This window comes from Pelophylax lessonae, assembly GCF_965119305.1.
Source record: "Pelophylax lessonae genome assembly, chromosome: 9".
Classification (NCBI taxonomy): Eukaryota; Metazoa; Chordata; class Amphibia; order Anura; family Ranidae; genus Pelophylax; species Pelophylax lessonae.
The window spans coordinates 132,275,815-132,296,993 of record NC_138776.1 but is presented as its reverse complement, the minus strand read 5'-3'; the positions used below and the strand labels follow the sequence as shown (position 1 = coordinate 132,296,993).

The window sequence follows — 21,179 nt, the reverse complement described above, 5'->3', positions numbered from 1 at the left end:
AATTGGGACACTTGTTTGGGTGACCCCCCCCCCCCCCATCATTTTGGAGGAATTTTCTCGTAATTCCTGCTTTGGCTATGGGGCAGGAAGTAAAGGGAAATTATGGGACACAGATGGCAAAACATTTACATTATGCATATTAATACAACATTTTGAAGATGATTACCTTTGTGTTGATCCCTGTTAAATACAATACTTGTCTTATCAGAGTAGTAAGCTAGGCAGCATTTTATTTTTTTGTTTTTAATTACCGTAATATTTACTTATTGTTTTTATTTGTGTTTGCAGAAATGTTGTATTGTGGAGAATTTTTCAGCCCTGGACACTCCTGGAATGAAACTAGATTTCATGTGTTTGTTATCAGAAATGAATCCACTAAGCTGTGTTCATGCATCTCTGGAGTAAACAGCTGGATGGAAATACCCTTAAAAATGCATGATTTGTGACAAAGAGAATCTGATTCAAGACAAAGGAAAAGCAATTCACATCTGCTGCAAAACAAAATAAATGTTTTCATGGTATTGATATTTTTATTGAAAGAATATGAGCTTGCAATAAGGCACAGTGCATTGTGTACCTGATCTGTGGTTGCAGAAAGCTGAAGTCCTGAGAGTTAGTATGACCTCCGAGGATATTGCAGTCTCTCTTGTTTTACCATCAGGAGAGGCGAATGTGATACCTTCTCAGTCAACTGGAGATGAAAATTCTAAGAATAGTTTGGATACTAGCGTTATAAAAAGACATAGCATGGAGACTGTGCCAGGCTTAACAAAGTTAAAAGGGCATAGAGCTCAGAATTCTGTGACCAAGCCTTTTTTAATAGAAAGCAAAGGTGAAAGCGGAAAAAACCTTAACGACAAAGGTATTGCACAAGGGAACCTCTGCACCTCCCATGCCAGTGATTATTTCAATAGCAAACTGTTTGAGCGAGCCTACAAGTCCAGTCTAGGTTTTAATCAGTTCTGCAAGTCGTACAATCCTCTTAAACAGAACAATGTTTGTACAGACTCCCAGATTCCTGCTGTGCTGACAGAAATTAATTTTAAAGCAGACACATCATCTGTGGAAGGGCAGGCATTAAAGGGTCACTTAATAGTGAATGATCACTGCACAGATGCTGCCACTCACATTCCAACATTACACAAAAGTAATTCCAATCAGAAGAGTGGTTTATATTCCAGTTCCACAAATAACCAGTGTATTTTGAGCAGCCATTTACAGACATTGAGGAGAAATTGCTGCAATAGTTGTATACCCTGCTCTTGCAGTTTTGAGAGTTGTGGAAGTAGCCATGAACACATTGGTCACCCTGTGAATTACCAATCAAATTTGTGCCCAGAGACAATGCCAGAATTTCTGGTAGACAATGCAGATGGACAGAAGTTACCCTGTATTCTTTCATCACAGCCATTTCAAATTCAAGACTCTGATGAACAATACGAAGAGGAAATAGAAAATGATTTCTCAAGGATCCGAAAAGATCGTTCAACGCTGCTGATCAGAAGGTTTTGTAAAAATTACAAAGAAGTGAAAAAGTCTGTCTATACAGGAACCAGTGCAGTTTTTAAGTCTTTGCCTTCTGGCCATATTGGAACCAAAGCATTTAGCTTTGTCAAGAGAAATCAAGCAAACACAAAAGAACTGAGCTTTTTTTGGCTAACAGCTAAAAGCTTGACTTTTGCCCAAGGTTCTGAGAGAAGAGACCAATTTATTTCCTTTTTGGAGACAATGACTGCCTGTCAGGTAAGTGTCCTGTGGTTTTGTTGTGTGTGTGTGTGTGTATGTGTGTATATATATATATATATATATATATATATATATATATATATTATGTGAGGGATTAGCTCGGTAGCGGGTGTGGATAACCCCTTTTGGGGGGGTTCGTCACACAGGGAGATAGCCGAGGAGTGGTTGAAAACAACAGTTTATGGTTTATTCGTCCAATTTCTTCAAAACAGTGCATGCAGCAAAAACATCAAAATAAAACAAAACACAAAATAAATCCTGGCCACTGTGGGCGTCTACCTTCTCACACACCGGAACCTATCTAAGGAGTCTTCCCAACCTACTCTTTGGGCAGACCCTGCTGGTTCTACAGCAGACACTCAAATGTCCATTTGTGTTTTCTTTACACAGAAAAAAATTCAACACCTCACCTTTAGAAGTCTCTCATCTGACTGCTCTCCCCAGCTTACACAGCCTCAGGAGACAGCAATCAATAGACTCCCTTTGGACAAGTTATAGAGATCCTAATTGCCTCATTCTGAACAGCTGAAAGTGTTCTCAACTTCCGTACACCTTCCTGCCTACCTCTGCAGCCGACACCTGATAGCAATTAGTGAATTGTCTAAACCAAGCAGAAATATATCTCCCGTCAGTGACAACACCCATAGATTTTCCTGACTTCCTGTCACATACCCCCCCCTCTTGTTTCAACCCTAGGGTTGGGACACAGGTTGACAGGCACGCATGTGCACGGGACAAACCATCTGCATTCCCCATTTGAACACCGGGGCGATGCGTTACCACAAAACTAAATTCCTGAAGGGCCAGAAACCACCTATTTATTCTCCTATTGGTCTCCTTGTTCTGTGCCATCCACTTCAATGGGGCGTGATCCGTCACCAGTTCAAACTGTCTACCCAGGAGGTAGTATCGGAGAGAATCCAAGGCCCATTTCACCGCCAAACACTCTTTCTCAATGGTGGCATAATTCTCTTCATGGGCCTTCAACTTTCGGCTGAGGTACATAACAGGGTGTTCTTCCCCATTGATAATCTGGGACAGTACAGCTCCTAAACCCACATTTGATGCATCTGTCTGGACCACAAAGTCTCGTGAAAAATCAGGCGACTTTAAAACTGGCTGGCTACATAAGGCCTGTTTTAAAGCCTGAAAAGCTGTTTCTGCCTCGGGAGTCCATTTGATCATGACAGACTCCTTCCCTTTGGTCAGATTGGTCAGGGAGGCAGCCTGTGAGGCAAAATGGGGAATAAAACGGCGATAATAACCTGCAATCCCCAAAAATGCACGAACCTGTTTCTTGCTGGTGGGACGTGGCCAATCCTTAATAGCTTCAACTTTGTTTATTTGGGGCTTGATTAGACCTCTACCAATGGTATACCCCAGATACTTCGCCTCTTCTAGCCCAATGGTACATTTTTTTGGATTGGCTGTAAACCCAGCTTTCCAGATGGAATCCAACACAGCCTGAACTTTTGGTAAGTGTGAGTCCCAATCCTCACTGTGAATGACCACGTCATCGAGGTATGCAGCAGCATAGGCTAGATGAGGCCGAAGGGTCTTATCCATGGTGCGTTGGAATGTGGCAGGAGCATTCTGTAACCCAAAAGGCATCCTCCGATATTGGAAAGATCCGTCTGGAGTTACAAATGCTGTTTTTTCCCTGGCCGACCCCGAGAGAGGAATTTGCCAATAACCCTTGGTAAGGTCTAACGTGGTCATGTACCGGGCAGTGCCTAGGCGATCAATTAGTTCATCTATGCGGGGCATAGGATAGGTGTCAAACTTAGTGATTTTATTCAGGCGGCGAAAATCATTACAAAACCGCCAACTTCCATCTGGTTTGGGCACTAAGACAATGGGACTGGACCAATCACTATTTGACTCTTCTATCACCCCCAACTCAAGCATTTTTTTTACTTCCTGGCGAATGGCATCTCGCCGGGCTTCTGGAATTCTATAAGGCTTTAACTTGACCTTATCCCCTGGGGTGGTGATAATGTCATGTTTAACTCCCGAGACCCAACCTGGCAGGTCTGAAAACTTCTCCCTATTACGGAGCACAAATTCTTTAACCTCCTGTTTCTGAAGTTTGGACAGAGTCTCTGCTATCCCAACTTCAGGGACAGCCAGGTGAACTGGAGCAGAAACTCGGGTAGTCTCAGCGACCAAGGACTCTCTATCCTTCCATGGTTTTAACAAGTTCACGTGATAGAGCTGCTCAGGTTTTCGTCTTCCTGGTTGGCTAATTTTATAATTCACCATCCCTATTTTCTCCAATACTTCATAGGGCCCCTGCCATTTGGCTAGGAATTTACTTTCGACCGTGGGGACCAACACCAACACCCTATCACCAGGTGCAAAAGAACGGACCTGGGCCCCACGATTGTAAATCCTTTGTTGAGCCAACTGGGCTTGGGCTAAATGTGCCTTCACAATCGGCATCACTTGGGCAATTCTATCTTGCATTTGGGCAACATGCTCAATCATACTTCGATGAGGGGAACTCTCACTCTCCCATGTTTCCCTGGCAATGTCAAGTAGGCCCCGGGGGTGCCTCCCATACAGCAACTCAAACGGAGAGAACCCTGTGGATGATTGGGGAACCTCTCTTATGGCAAACATCAGATAAGGGAGCAGATAATCCCAATTCTTTCCGTCTTTATCCACCACCTTCCTCAACATTTGTTTTAACGTTTTATTAAACCTCTCCACTAACCCATCTGTTTGAGGGTGATATACTGAGGTACGTAACTGGGTCACTTTCAGGAGTTTACAAAGTTCTCTTGTCACCCTGGACATAAACGGGGTGCCCTGGTCAGTTAGGATTTCCTTAGGTAGACCCACCCGGGTGACAACTTGAAATAACTCCTTGGCTATGGTTTTAGCAGAGGTATTTCGGAGAGGAATCGCTTCTGGGTAACGGGTGGCATAATCCATTATCACCAAGATGTGCTGGTGCCCTCTTGTGGACTTCAGTAAGGGCCCAACCAAATCCATGGCGATCCTCTCAAAAGGAACCTCGATAATGGGCAGGGGTACCAAAGGACTACGGAAATGGGGCATGGGTGCATTAATCTGACACACTGGACAGGAAGAGCAGTACAATTCCACTTCCTTAGTGATCCCAGGCCAATAAAACCTCTGGGTGATTCTCTCCCGGGTTTTTTCTGCTCCCAAATGTCCCCCAAGAATGTGCCCATGGGCCAGTTCCAAAACCATCTTGCGGTACGGTTTAGGCACTACCAGTTGCTCAACAGTGTCCTCTATCCTCTGTGACACTCGATATAAGAGGTCCCTCTCAATAATGAAGTAAGGGAGGGCAATCCTCTCGTCAGGGTTAACTAGCTCCCCATCTATCTTCACTACATTCTCCCGGGCTCTTAGCAATGTGGGGTCCCTCAATTGCTCAGTGATAAAATTTTCTCGGTGCACTTTAAGGTCATCCAACCCTAACGGCCGCTGTTCCTCTTCTGAGGTAGCAGGCTCCTCCCTAGGGACTGGTGTTTCCCCGGCTAAGACTGAGCACGGAAACTCAGGATAATCCTCACAGTTAGAGGATTCTGGAGTAGATGGTTCAGGCTCAGAAGAACCACCTACTGGGGAATCTGGGCAATCCCAGAGTTCCCAGAATTTTGGGAAATCCCTTCCCACAATGGCGTCATGTGGCAGTTTGGGAACTAAACCCACTTGGTGACACAAGTTACCGAGGGAGGTTTCAAAGGAAACTGTAGTCACCGGATATTCTCGAGTGTCCCCATGTACACAAACTACCGCCATTTTCCTAGGATGTACGTTTTTTTTCACCACTAGATCACTTCTCACTAAGGTAACCAGGCTACCTGAATCCAACAATACCACAACATCTTTACCATCTAAACACATTCTATATAAAGGTTTCTCATTCCCCTTTACTGCAGTGTATGTGGTTGCAAAAAAGGACTGTCGTCTCTCTGTCAGAAAGTCACAATGCATGGGTTCATCATCCACTGGGCAAACCGCTGGGCAAACTGCTGCTACATGTCCCTCTTCCCGGCAACGGTAACAAATCAACCTTCCAGTCCTCTCCTGTGGGATGGGTCTTCCAGGTCGCTCTCGCCAAACATTAGTAGTAGTCCTACTAACACCTCGAGTTGCTCTTTGGATCCTCTCTCCACCCCCATCCCCTGACGCAGTCTTACTTATAGGTGGGGAGGGTCTGGTCTTGGGGTGAAAAGTCTGTGCATTTCTGGAAAAAGAGGTCAAATTCTCAGTTGTTAGGTACCTTTCGACCAGGTCTACTAATTTGTCTGCGGTTTCCGGACCACCATGGCTTACCCATTTCTGCAGGGTGTTAGGAAGAGACCTAAGAAATTTGTCCATGACTACTCGCTCCAAAATTTCTGGTCCGGACAGAATTTCTGGCTGCAGCCATTTCTTAGCCAAATGGATGAGGTCATACATCTGCGACCGGGGTGGTTTCTTCAGCTGATAACTCCAATTGTGGACCCGCTGAGCACGGACATCCAAGGTTACCCCAAAACGTGCCAATATTTCCACTTTTAATCGATCATAGTTTTTTGCATCTGCAAGTTCCAAGTCAAAATATGCCTTTTGGGCTTCTCCAGCTAATAGGGGGGCCACTAGTCCAGCCCACTGTTCTTTAGGCCAACTCTCTTTCTCCGCTGTTCTTTCAAACGTGGTCAGAAACATCTCAGGGTCCTCATCTGTAGTCATCTTTGGCAAAAAGTGGTTTACCCGAAAAGTCGGTATGTTACTGGCCTGACTCCCAACCTCGGTCTGCTGTCTCTGAAGCTGTTTCACAATGGCCTCCATTTGCTGCTGGTGTCTCTGTTCCACGCCTTCAATGGCCTCTCGGTGAGCTTGTTGTTGAGCTGCAAAGCTCCGCTGAAAATCCGCATTTGCCTGCTGTTGAGCTGCATTTGCCTGCTGTTGGGCTGCATTCGATATAATCAGTTGTTTCAGTATTTCCTCCATTTTTTGGGGTTTACTTTAACTGCCCGCATCCTCCACCATATGTGAGGGATTAGCTCGGTAGCGGGTGTGGATAACCCCTTTTGGGGGGGTTCGTCACACAGGGAGATAGCCGAGGAGTGGTTGAAAACAACAGTTTATGGTTTATTCGTCCAATTTCTTCAAAACAGTGCATGCAGCAAAAACATCAAAATAAAACAAAACACAAAATAAATCCTGGCCACTGTGGGCGTCTACCTTCTCACACACCGGAACCTATCTAAGGAGTCTTCCCAACCTACTCTTTGGGCAGACCCTGCTGGTTCTACAGCAGACACTCAAATGTCCATTTGTGTTTTCTTTACACAGAAAAAAATTCAACACCTCACCTTTAGAAGTCTCTCATCTGACTGCTCTCCCCAGCTTACACAGCCTCAGGAGACAGCAATCAATAGACTCCCTTTGGACAAGTTATAGAGATCCTAATTGCCTCATTCTGAACAGCTGAAAGTGTTCTCAACTTCCGTACACCTTCCTGCCTACCTCTGCAGCCGACACCTGATAGCAATTAGTGAATTGTCTAAACCAAGCAGAAATATATCTCCCGTCAGTGACAACACCCATAGATTTTCCTGACTTCCTGTCACAATATATATATATATATATATATATATAATCGTACATATAGACAGAATATTGTACTGTTTCATTTAAAGCTTGTATTGGATGATCATGCTTGGCTTACCATGGGGGACAAGATTAGTATGTTTGAATAATCTGTTAATAAATCTATGTGCGGGGGTCAGCAACCCATAGATTGCAATCTACCAGTAGAACGCGGACAGGTGACGGGTAAATCGCCGTCTGGGCTTGCTGAGCCGCCATCTCAGAGCATCAGACAGACAGAGTGCAATGCAGAGGGACTACTTGTAAAGTGGGAGTTGTAGTAGGGAGCAAGAACCACATGCCTCCTCTGTAGTGCTGGCTCCTGTCCCATGCAGAGTGATACCAAGTGCACTCCACCTCTTATCCCGGCTAGCAGTCTCCAGAGTGCTGCCAGCAGCAGGAAAGGGAGATCTCCAGGTCAGTGTGAAGCAATACACTGGGCATAATAGTATAGGGCTGCTTTCACACTGATGTCCTGCAGTTTACCCACACCACAGCTGCAGTGTACCTGCAGCTTTCCTGCGGGTTAGCTGTGCTTAGCCATAGACTTCATTTATATCCTGCGGGTGTGATGCACTTTCTGAATGCAGGAGTTTTGGTGCATAAAGTGCAGAAAACCACACCTGTAGGATATAATAGAAGTCTATGGCAAAGCACCACTAACCTAGGTAAGTTGTAGATGCACTGCAGTGCAGGTAAACTGCAGAATATCAGTGTGGAAGCAGCCCTATATGGGGCTTAGAACAGTAAGGGTTCATATACATTTGTAGTTTAGGGGGGAAGTAAAATACCATGGTTAAGACCTGTTTTTACCACCCATGTCCCAACCGCACCCCCTTTAGCTGCAGTGGTCAGGGGTGTACACATGTTGCAGCCACAGCACGAGTTATATGTCCTGTGACTGTTGGTGGGTGTAGCACCTGCTAAGCATGACCCATTCAAGTGAATGAGGCCGCTCCGCAAATTCCCATGCAGCCTTGTACAGTACAGCAAACAAGGGGTTAAAGCAAGCAGCATTGTGTTGCTTTCTCACCACCTGTTTAACCCCCTTGGACCCCACAGAGGCCTGCAGTTGCAAGGCGCTTGCAAGTGGTCCCATTTACTTAAATGGGTCACGATTGGCAGGCAGTAGCATCCACAAAAAGCAGCAGGGGGTTTAATTCCTGCTGCGGCATGTATACACCTTTGGCTGTTGCCTCAGCAGCTAAAGGGGGGTGGGGATTAGGGATTGTTAAAATGGCAACTCAAGAGCAGGGTTTTACCACCATCCAACTTTGTGTGAAGGTGCCCTAAGGGTGCCGCTGCCACATTCAACTAAGGGCTCATTCACAAGTGCAGCAGACACTGCTGCTCCTCTGGAAAGCAATCCCAGTGTGACAGGTGGTGAGGAGGCAATATGTTGCAACCCCCCACCTGATTTAAACCCATATTTGCCATGCAATGCACGAGATTGAGACATGATAGTATGGCATTTAAAGGTTTGAATCAGGTGTGAGGAGGCAACACTGTGAACCATGGTCTTTGACTTCTCTCATGTTGTTGTTCAGGTAGATCTCCACCTCTTTAAGGTTGCCTACCCCTGATCTATGTGCATTACAAGGAAAAGCAAGCTGAATTAAAACTTGAGAAACTCTACTTTCACTACTGCTTGCAGGAGGGATGAGTTACAGATTTCAAAAATAATTGCAATTATTGCATACGGTTATCAGCTGTTTTATGGGTTATTTGGACCAACAGTGCATGAAAAAAATGATAAAGTGATTACCAAGTTTGATAATTTTTTAAACAGCAATGACTTTTAAACCAAAAAAAACATTTGTGAGTAGCAGTAAAAAACTTCCCTAGGGTAGATAATAATCACATTTTGGGAAATACAGTGTCTGTGGGGGCAATGTTTTCTTTATCACTTTAGGTAGATATCATAAGTTGATATTGATGATAAAGTTAGCTACAGCAATGATTGGCATAAATATCAGTGAACAGTAGGATGCAGACGGTGAGGTTGTATTACTAAGGGCAAACAAACTTCATTTTGCAATGGCATTTTCCCCAGAGCTTGGTTTAATAAGGTGAAGTTCTGCTGACTTCTCTAATCCAATCACGTGCAAGCAAAAATAATGCTTTTGTTTTGTTTTTGTTTTTTTTTCCTTGGGTGTTCTTTGCAAAAATAAATTTCCCCACATTCAGTGCCGGTTCACACTTGTGCGATTTTACTGCGAATGCGATGCGTTATGAAAAGTCTAGATTCGCATGTATTCCCAAAATACATTGTATTCGCGACGGTCGTTCACATCCATGCGTTGCGATTCAGATGCGAATATAATGCGATGATGAAAAGGGTCTTGTGCGAGTTTACAGCGTTGTGTTGCGAATTTAGTCTCCATAGACATCAATGTAAATCGGTCTGGACTCGCATTATCAGTTCAGATATGTGCGAATTATTATGTGCGAATTCTTATTTTTTGTTTTCCCCTCAGCTCCACCCCTCCTGAGCTTAATTAACATAATCAACGCAATCAAATTTTCATTACAATCGCGCTGGTACTATTGAAAAACACAAGGTAAACTCGCACTGCAAATTCGCATGGCAATCACATCCGTTCGCAATCGCACAAGTGTGAACCGGCACTCACTGAGCTCTGGGGAGAAGTCCATTGCTCACTACAGGTTCCCTTGTAAAGTGTTTTTACATATTTACTTTAGTATTTTTGGATCTGTTTAGGCTATAGAGCAGAGAAGGCAACATACGGATTCACAAGACACAAAAAATCTGGTACCAGCTTATCTCGGAGCAAATAATAGCAATCAGACAGGTTTTTCTACCCTATCTATCCCTTTAAATTGGCCAAACACAAGATTTCCTAACAATCATTTTGTACAAACATTTGTACAAAAATGTTTAAGTACATTTGAATGTTGTTAAAAATGTTGTCTTCTAGCATGCGATTTTTAACCACTTAAGCCCCGGAAGATTTTACCCCCTTCCTGACCAGACCCCTTTTTTCAACTTGGCACTTCGTGAATTTAACTGACAATTGCGCGGTCATGCAATGCTGTACCCAAACAAAATTTACGTCCTTTTTTTCCCACAAACAGAGCTTTCTTTTGGTGGTATTTGATTACCTCTACGCTTTTTATTTTTTGCGCTATTAAAAAAAAAGAGTGAAAATTTTGCGAAAAAATTACATTTTCAACTTTGTCTTTTTAAAAATATCCAATATACTCAATTTATGTCATATTTCAAAATGTATTTAGCTACATGTCTTTGACAAAAAAATTTCAATGAGCGTATTTTTATTGGTTTGCGCAAAAGTTATAGCGTCTACAAACTATGGTGTAAATACTGAAATTTACGCAGCTTTAATTTCTGACTGCCTATCTCATTTCATGAAGTGCTAAAATGGCAGGGCAGTACAAACCCCCCCCCCAAACTACCACTTTTTGGAAAGTAGACCTCCTAAGGAATGTTCTGAGAGGCATGTTGAGCTCATTGAATATTTCATTTTTTTGTCACAGGTGTTTGAAAAAGGACTAAAAAAAAATGTTTTTCGTTTTTACACAAAGTTGTCATTGAAATGATATATTGCTCACACATGCCATGGGTATATGTGTAATTACATCCCAAAATATATTCTGCTGCTTCTCCTGAGTACAGGGATACCACATATGTGAGACTTTTTGGGAGCCTAGCAGTGTACGGGAGCCTGAAAACAAATCACCACCATCAAAATTTCAAAGGGCGTACATTTTTCATTGCATTTTCTCACTACCTATAACGGTTTAAGAGGCCCTGAAATGTTAAGATATCACAACCCCCCCCAAATTACCCCATTTTGGAAAGTAGACACCCCAAGCTGTTAGCTGAGAGGCATGGTGAGTCCATGGAATATTTTATATTTTGCCACAAGTTTTGGGAAAATTACAATTTTTTTTTTATTTTTTTTTTTACACAACGTTGTCACTAAAAGATAAATTTCTCACACATGACACGGGTATATGTGAAATTACACCCCAAAATACATTCTGCCGCTTCTCCTGAGTATGGGGATACCCCATGTGTGAGACTTTTTGGGAGCATAGCTGTGTACGGGACCCCGAAAATCAATCACCATCTTCAGGTTTTCTAATGGCGTAAATTTTTGATTTTACTCCTCACTACCCATCACAGTTTCAGAGGCCCTGAAATTTCAAGATAGCACAAACCCCCCCCCCCCAAATGACCCCATTTTGGAAAGTGGACACCCCAAGCTATTTGCTGAGAGGCATGGTGAGTCCATGGAATATTTTATATTTTGCCATAAGTTTCGGGAAAATTACATTTCTCTTACGTCCTCCGACAGTCGCCGCCACTTCATATTCATCACTAATGGGGTTATTGACCTTTGCTCCGCAGGAGTAGCTAGGCAACAAAATAGTTAATATCAAAGCTTTTAGCATATCCCACCCCTAGGGGGTGGTCCCCTCAGTCAATACCTCCCTGCTTCCTGCATTCCCAACTCAGTTTCTAATGCCTAGCTTAGGAGTAGGCTGGCTGTTCCTGTGCTGGGGCTCTCAGCCTCAGCTTCTTTTCTCTTTTTGATTTTATTTGGAGTTTTTTTTCTCTTTCTTTTACTTAGCTGTCTATTTTCAGCATTAGTTAGCTTCTTCTGATGAAGATGATCGTGCAGGGCTGGGTCTCGGACTGGCCACCCTGGATCCCAGGGCTCAGGGCCTTCCCAGCCTGCCATCGAGCGTTCAGCACAGGTTTCCCTGGCACATTGAACGACCCATCCCTGTTCGCTGCAGGGATGCTATCTGTGAGGTGGCTACCTCACTGGACGCCATTGCGGTTTCGCACCGCAGTTCATTGCATCACAGCTGCGACACTCCCTGTCCTCAGTACAGCGGTTTGGTCGCTGGAGCAGGCTCCCCACGCCATCCGGACTGGTAAGTGTATCTCTATGTGGGGACCTGTCTATTGGGTGTCAGTCTGGGACTGTGTGACCCTGCATGTCTCTGTGGCTGCTGAGCTCCCTGTCAGTTCCTTTGTGGAATTACTGCCTGTGTGTGGGCTGTGAGGGGGGGGGGGCTCTCCTGCTCTGCTGAGTGCATACATGAAGCAGTCTGGTTTTGGACATGCTGTGCGGCGATCGCTGCGGCGATCCGCCATTTTTTTGCGGCAGAATGATGGCGGCCGGTCCTGTGTGGTAAGGCGCAGCGTTTTGGTGCGGCGATCGATCAGGCCACATGTCGGCGCCATTTTCGATTTGCCTATGAAGTCCTCAGCCGGGCGGCCATGTTTGTGTAGCCTTACATAGGCTTTACAGGGGCGGTCAGTCATTGCATCACTTCCTTTTGCTCTGGGACAGCGATCGGTGGCAGCAGCCTGTGTGATCTCTCCAGGTTTTTACCTTTCCATTTTCCTGTATTCCTTGCCTAGTGTTCTTATCCCTGTGGGGGTCGGTGTATTCAGTGGGTGCGGTGGGCTACGCTCGCCGCGATCTTAAAGGGGCAGTACTCCTTTTTTCCTAATACTACTGGGGCATGGATTCTCAGGATTGCAAGTTTCCTCCCGCCTTGGTGGGGGGCCAAGGGGCTGCTGCTTCCACCGAGGGGGCTGATCTGGCTACTATTGTGGCAAATTTGGCTGCTCAGGTGCAGATGCTGGTGGCTGATCAATCCACAAAACGGCCCAGAGTGTCTATTTCCTCTGATTCAGAGGGCGATGGGGCTGCTATGGCTGGAGTGCCCTTCTCAGGGTCTCACTCATCTCTAGACCTTGTGGGGTCTGAGGGGGAGGCTGAGGTGGAAGGGGTTGATAATTCTCCCCCTGGCTCGTCTGAAGAGCTTGCACTCATGGATGAGTTGGTTGCTTCTATCAAGCAAAAGCTGCATTTGCAGGATGAACCGTGTCCTCCTGTTTTGATGTCCTCTTATGGGACGCAAAGGAAACGCAAAACATCGCAGGTTTTTCCTTGCTCTACGGAATTTCAGTGCGCGGTTGATGAGCAATGGCGCAATTTAAAAAAGCCTTTTGCTGTGCCGAGTAGGTTCAAGCTGCGTTATCCATTTACACCCGCCACTGATGAGCGCTGGTGTGTGCCGGCTCAGGTGGATCATGCAGTGGCGATTTTAAATAAATCCACTGCGATCCCTGCTGAGGATACCCCGGTGTTCCGGGACCCTACGGACAGGAGATTGGAGTCTCTGGCCCGTCATTCTTATACGGTTGCTGGCTCTATGCTGAAGCCGATTTTTGCTTCCATTATGGCAGCCCAGGCTATTGCGGATTGGAGGCAGGTGCTCAGGCGCACCCTGGTGGCTGACTCTGCCCCGCCGACAACTTTGGCTATGGTGGATCAGATTCATCAGGGTGTCATGTATTTGTGTGATGCGGACTTAGATTTGGTCCCTTTGGCTGCGCGTCTTTCAAGTGTGGCGGTATTGAACCGTTGCCTGATATGGCTGAAATGTTGGTCTGTTGACCAATCTTCTCACAAGACTTTAGCTAATTTGCCCTACGCGGCTTTTTGGCGAATCTTTGGATACTCTGATAAAGGGTATTTCTGGGGGTAAGAGCACTCTCTTGCCCCAGACTCACAAGAATAAGTTTGTTCGTGGTAAGAAGAATGCCTCGTTTAGACCCTCTCAGGGGTCCTTTCGTGCCTTACGGTCGCACTATAAGGGCAAGCCCTTCAAGGGCCAAGGCTCCCAGAAGAAGCCGTGGACGGATAAGCAGAAGTCCGGCCAGTCCGGGTCCGCTGCCCATAACAATACGGCCTGAAGGGATGCCCTCACCCAGTTCTGGGGTGGGGGGACGTTTGCTCGGTTTTCTTCAACCCTGGCTGGACCGCATTCGGGACAGGTGGGTTCAGGAAATCGTTCCATCTGGTTACAAGATCGAGTTTCTCTCTCGGCCGGCCGGCAGATTTTTCCCCTCAAACCTTCAGCTGACTCTGGAGCGCTTGCGGGATCTGCACCTGGCGGTGCGGGACCTGCGGGCCCAGGGAGTGGTTGTTCCGGTGCCTCATCGGGACAGATTTTGGGGGTTCTATTCCAATCTGTTCACTGTGCCCAGAAAGGAGGGCAAGGTACGTCTGATTCTGGACTTGAAAGCTCTGAACCACTTTGTGCGGGTTCGCAAGTTTCACATGGAATCCCTGCGCTCGGTGGTGGCTGCCCTGGTTCCGGGGGAATTCATGGCCTCCATCGATTTGAAGGATGCGTATCTTCACATTCCAATTTTCGAGGGTCACCAGAGGTACCTTCGATTCGCCATTGCGGAGGATCACTACCAATTTGTGGCGTTTCGGTCTCGCTTCGGCTCCGCGGGTTTTCACCAAGGTGCTTGCGCCGGTCCTGGCTTTACTGAGAGCCCAGGGCATCTCTGTCTTGGGGTATCTGGACGATATCTTGATTCGGTCTGCGACCAGTCAGGGCCTGGTGAACGACCTGTCCATCACGATGCAGACTTTGCAGGAGTTCGGTTGGACGATAAATTTCCCAAAGTCAACGTTGTGTACGTCCGTTCGTCTTCCCTACCTGGGAATGATACTGGACTCTGTTCAAGCGAAGGTCTTCCTGCCGGAAGACAAGCTCCGGACACTTTAGGACGAGGTCAGGTCCCTCAGGAACAATCAGTGCTCGTCCCTCCGGACGTGTATGAGGTGTCTGGGATTGATGGTCTCGGCTTTCAAAGGCGATTCCCTTCGCCCAGTTTCACACACGGGATCTTCAGGCGGAGGTCCTGGCCAAGTGGGACGGGCGTCCGCAATCTCTGGATCTGCGGATTTCGTTGAGCCGCCTCTCCCGAAGGGGTCTTTTGTGGTGGCTCCAGTCCCCGGCGGTGTCGGGGGGCAAGTCTTATCGTCCTTTGTCATGGACGGTGATCACCACGGATGCCAGCCTGTCGGGCTGGGGTGGTGTCCTGGGCGTTCTGTCCGCCCAGGGAACTTGGTCGGGGGAGGAATCATCCCTTCCGATCAACATTCTGGAATTGCGAGCAATACATCTCTGCCTTCTGCGTTGGACGGACAGGCTTCAAGGCTGTCCGGTTCGGGTGCAGACGGACAATGCCACAGCGGTGGCCTACATCAACCACCAAGGGGGCACCAGGAGTGCCCGCGCGGCTCGGGAAGTGGCCAACATTCTGTCTTGGGCCGAGACGCACGTCCCGGCGATAACGGCGGTTCACATTCCGGGAGTGTAGAACTGGCAGGCGGATTATCTGAGTCGCCAGACCCTGGACCAGGGAGAATGGTCCCTTCACCCGGATGTCTTTCAGATGCTGTGCGCGAAGTGGGGGTCCCCAGATGTGGACCTGTTCGCGTCTCGTCTAAACCACAAGGTGGAAAGGTTCGTAGCAAGGATGCGCGATCCTCGGGCAGACGCCTGAGACGCGTTAGTGACGTCCTGGAGACAGTATCGTCTGATGTATGCCTTTCCGCCGATTCAGCTGCTGTCCAGGTTCCTTCGCAGGTTGGCCTCGGAACCGCGCACGGTGATTCTGGTGGCACCGGACTGGCCTCGCCGGTCTTGGTACGCAGACCTCGTGAATCTGGCGGTCGACGCTCTGTGGCGTCTGCCTCTTCGAGAAGATCTCCTGTCTCAAGGACCGATCTTCCATCCTGCTTTACAGTCGCTGGCTTTAACGGCCTGGCTGTTGAAAGCCAGGTCCTGAAGGATAGGGGTCTCTCCCCTGAGGTCATTCCCACTTTGATCAAGGCTAGAAAAGCCTCTTTGGGGAAGATTTACTACCGTACTTGGAAGGCGTATTTTGCCTGGTGTGAGTCCAGGGGGTATTCCCCTCGCTCGTACTCGGTATCGAGAGTGTTGGCTTTCCTCCAAACTGGAGTGGACCAGCGTTTGGCGTTGGCCACGATTAAGGGTCAGATTTCTGCGCTGGCCGTTCTTTTTCAATGCCCTGTGGCGTCTAATTCTTTGGTTAGCACCTTTGTTCAAGGGGTGCGTCACTTGGCTCCTCCTCGGAGGAATCCTTTACCTCCATGGGACTTGAACCTTGTTCTGTCCGTATTGCAACATGCTCCCTTTGAGAAGCTCAGGGAGATCTCGTTGTCTCTCTTGTCTAAGAAGGTTGCCTTTTTGGTGGCAATCACTTCGGCTCGCAGGGTATCGGAGCTGGCGGCCTTGTCCTGCAGCTCTCCCTACTTGGTGATTCACCTGGATAAGGTGGTCTTACGACCTAACCCTTCTTTTCTTCCGAAGAGGATCTCGGAATTTCACCTCAATGAGGACATTGTCTTGCCTTCGCTTTGCGTGAAACCTAAGCATCCACGGGAGGTGGCTTTGCATTCCTTGGATGTTGTTAGGGCGATCAGGGTTTACCTGTCATCGACAAAATCCTTTCGCAAGTCGGATTCTCTTTTTGTTCTTCCAGAGGGTCCTCGGAAGGGCATGGCAGCGTCAGCTGCGACCATCGCCAAATGGATCAGACAGACCATTGTGCAGGCCTATGCTTTGAAGGGGAAGGTTCCCCCTTTCCCTGTGAAGGCGCACTCTACCAGGTCTCTGAGTACGTCTTGGGCCTATCATCATCAGGCTTCTGTGGCCCAGGTGTGTAAGGCGGCGACTTGGTCGTCAGTTCACACCTTCTCAAAATTCTACAAGGTGGATGTTCAGGCATCGGCGGATGCTTCCTTTGGCCAAAAGGTTCTTAGTGCGGCAGTGCCTTAGGGCCCCTTGTTTTGGGTCCTTGGCTGTTGGGATGTCTTTATCCCTAGGTTACTTTTTTTCCTGGGTTGTTGCTCCTGTTGAGCACGTTTTTTTCCTGTTGCCCAGTTGGTTCTCTTACCTTGGTAAGGTTCTTTTCTCTGATGTGGGTACTGCGTTGCTTTAGGCGCGGCTGCTTTTTTTCCCACCCCTCATGTCATGTCTACACTGCTATGGGATGTCCCCATTAGTGATGAATATGAAGTGGCGGCGACTGTCGGAGGACGTAAGAGAAAACTGAATTTTTGTAAGATCTTACCTGTAAAATTCCTTTCTCTGAGTCCTCCGACAGTCGCTGCCCCCGCCCCTCTTTTGGGGTTTGTTTATGTACTCTACTGCTATGCTACTGAAACTGAGTTGGGAATGCAGGAAGCAGGGAGGTATTGACTGAGGGGACCACCCCCTAGGGGTGGGATATGCTAAAAGCTTTGATATTAACTATTTTGTTGCCTAGCTACTCCTGCAGAGCAAAGGTCAATAACCCCAATAGTGATGAATATGAAGTGGCGGCGACTGTCCGAGGACTCAGAGAAAGGAATTTTACAGGTAAGATCTTACAAAAATTCCGTTATTTTTTTTATATTTTTTTTAACACAAAGTTGTCACTAAATGATAAATTGCTCACACATGCCATGGGTATATGTGGAATGACACCCCAAAATACATTCTACTGCTTCCCCTGAGTACAGGGATACCCCATGTGTGTGACTTTTTGGGAGCCTAGCTGTGTACAGGACCGTGAAAACCAATCAACACTCTCAGGTTTTCTAATGGCGTAAATTATCCATGTCACCTCTGCACTACCTGTCTCAGTTTTGGAGGCCCTAAAATTCCAAGATGGCACAAAACCCCCCCAAATGACCCCATTTTGGAAAGTAGACACCCCAAGCTATTTGCTGAGAGGCATGGTGAGTCCATGGAATATTCTATATTTTGCCACAAGTTACGGGAAATATATATATAATGTATATTTTTTTTTACACAAAGTTGTCAGTAAATGATATATTGCTCACACATGCCATGGGTATATGTGAAATGACACCCCAAAATACATTCTGCTGCTTCTCCAGAGTACAGGGATACCACAGGACCCCGAAAACGAATCCCTACTTTCAGGCTTTCCAAGGGCGTAAATTGTTGATTTCACTCCTGACTACCTATCACAATTTTGGAGGCCATGAAATGCCAAGACAGCACAAACCCCCCCCCCCTCTCTGAAAGTAGAGACCCTAAGCTATTTGCAGAGAGGCATGTTGAGTGTTTTGCAGATCTCACTTTTTGTCACAAAGTTTTGGAATTTGAAAAAAGAGGAAAGAAAATGCATTTTCCTGTTTTTTTTTTTCATTTTCCAAAAAAAATGAGAGCTGCAAAATACTTACCATGCCTCTCAGCAAATGGATTGGAGTGTCTACTTTGCAAAATGGGGTCATTTGGGGGGGGGGGGGGTTTGTGCTTGGCATTTCATGGACTTCAAAAGTGTGATAGGTAGTAAGGAGTGAGATCAACAATTTATGCCCTTAGAAAGCCAGAAGGTGCGGATTGGTTTTCCGGGTCCTGTACGCGGCTAGACTGCCAAAAAGTCTCACACATGGGTTATCCCTGTACTCAGGAGAAGCAGCAAAATGTATTTTGGGGTGTCATTTCAAATATACCCATGGCATCTGTGAGCATTATATCATTTACTGACAACTTTGTGTAAAAAAAAAAATAATAATTTTCCCGAAACTTGTGGCAAAATATAAAATATTCCATGGACTCACCATGCCTCTCAGCAAATAGCTTAGAGTGTCTTCTTTGCAAAATTGGGTCATTTTGGGGGGGTTTTGTGCTATCTTAAAATTTCAGGGCCTCTGAAACTATGACAGGTAGTGCAGTGGTAAAATCAGCAATTTACACCATTAGAAAACCTGAAGATGGGGATTGGTTTTCGGGGTCGCGTACACAGCTAGGGTCCCAAAAAGTCTCACACATTTGGTATCCCTGTACTCAGGAGAAGCAACAGAATGTATTTTGGGGTGTCATTTCACATATTTCCATGGCAAAAAAAACAAAAAAAAAAACAAATTGTCATCTTCCCGAAACTTATGGCAAAATATAAAATACTCTATGGACTCAATATGCCTATCAGCAAATAGCTTTGGGTGTCTACTTTTTAAAAAGGGGTAATTTGGGGAGTGTTTGAACTGTCCCGGCATTATATGCTCAATCTTATCCACACATCACCCACTCCTCTAACCACTTGAAAACCAAGCCTTTTCTGTGACTTTTTGTTTACATGAAAAAATATATTTTTTTTACTAGAAAATTACTTTGAACCCCCAAACATTATATATTTCTTTAAAGCAGAGGCCCTTTAGAATAAAATGGTGGATGTTGCAAATTTTTTTGTCACACGGTATTTGCGCACAGATTTTCCAAACGCAATTTCTGCAAAAAAAATACATTTTTTTAAAATTATTGCACAAATACACTATATAATTCCAATTTTTTTGGTAAAATTTAAAAGATGATCTTATGCCGAGTACATAGATACCAAACATGACATGCTTTAAAAATTGCGCACGCCTGTGCAGCGGCAACAAACTACGTACATTTTTAAAAGCCTTTAAAAGGGCCCTTTCACACGGGCGCTCCGTATGTCCGCAAATCATCCTATTTTTTTGCGGATGATTTGCGGACATAATGTAAGTCTATGGCATTGCGGATGTCAGCGGAATACCATCCGCTGACATCCGATTTTCTTCCTGTCAGTTCTGTTCTGTTTTTTTGAACTGAACAAAACCCTATTTTTTTTCCGTTCAAAAAACGGAAAGGAAGGAAAATCAGATGTCAGCGGTGTCATCCGCTGACATCCGCAAACCCCCATAGACTTACATTATGTCCGCATTTCATCCGCAAACGGATGGGATGATATGCGGGCATACGGAGCAGATGACAGAAATGTCATCCGCTCCGTGGAAAAAAAAAAAAAAAAAGGACCGCAGCGGAGCTCTCACATGGAGCGGCCGTGTGAAAGAGCCCAAAGTCTTTACAGGTTACCACTTTAGACTTACAGAGGAGGTCTACTGCAAGAATTATTGCACTCAACCTGGCGTTCGCGGCGATACCTCACATGCATGCTGCAATTGCGGTTTACATATGACACTAGACCAACGCTTGCGTGCGCCATTGCGCGCAAGCACGGGGGGACAGGGGGGGCTTGGTTTTTTTATTTTTTTTTTATTTTGCTTTTTTATGTTATTTTGACACCTTTCCTTTCATTTTTTTTTTTAATCATTTTTATCACAGTGAATTTAAATATCCCCTATGATAGCAATCTGTAGTGACAGGTACTCTTTTTTTTTTTTTTTTTTTTTAAATTGGGGTCTTTTAGACTCTAGATTTCTCCTCTGACCTTAACGCATCTGACCACACCAAAATTGGTGTGATAAAATACTTTCCCAATTTCCCAATGGCCCTGTTTATTTCTGGCAGAACAGAAGTCATGAAATGCTCGTAGCTTCCGGTATCTTAGGCCATAGAGATGATTGGAGCTATTCTCATTTCCAATTAGCTCTATGGTTAGATAATTGAACCACCGGCTGCACTCTCGGTTTAACCGTTGGGACAGGAGAGCCCGAGAAAAACCACGGAAGGCGGCGGTGGGGGGCAGTGTCCCCTCCCACTGCATGTAAAAGCAGTCTAGCGGCCAATTATCCGCTAGGATTGCTTTTACATGTAAGCCGACCGCTGGCTGTAAAAAACGATACCAAAATGATGCCTAAATCTGCAGGCATCGTTCTGGTATAACCACTCAAAGTCCAGCAACGTACCAGTACATTGCTGGTCCTTGTTTGGCATATAGTGTAGGTTTTTTTTTTTTTTCATGCAGCCTGCGGGCTGAACGAAAAAAAAGAGAACCTATCAGAAATCAGCACAGGAATATTGTGTAGTATTACCCATCACTAACCGCCCAAACATCCACCCACTTAATTTAATTAAGGGTATACACGACACTATTCCACGTATACCTAAATAGTATTTTAACTGCAGTGCTGAAATCAGAAAATTACCACAGCTGCTGCCAGCAAAGGTATCCATATATTGTGAGCGCAAACGCTGTTTGTGTC

At 45.9% G+C, this 21,179-nt stretch overlaps 1 protein-coding gene across 2 annotated transcripts in view; it reads left to right on the top strand.

Moving 5' to 3' along the window:
• The first annotated feature begins 293 nt into the window (after positions 1–293).
• The window catches only part of PLCE1 (phospholipase C epsilon 1), a 677,378-nt gene continuing 656,492 nt past the window's right edge, over positions 294–21,179 (top strand). For both annotated transcript variants that reach the window (XM_082268059.1, XM_082268058.1), the window contains exon 1: positions 294–1,743. In XM_082268059.1, the coding sequence (XP_082124185.1) occupies positions 619–1,743 (1,125 nt within the window). In that variant the 5' untranslated portion in view covers positions 294–618. The remainder of the gene's footprint in view (positions 1,744–21,179) is intronic.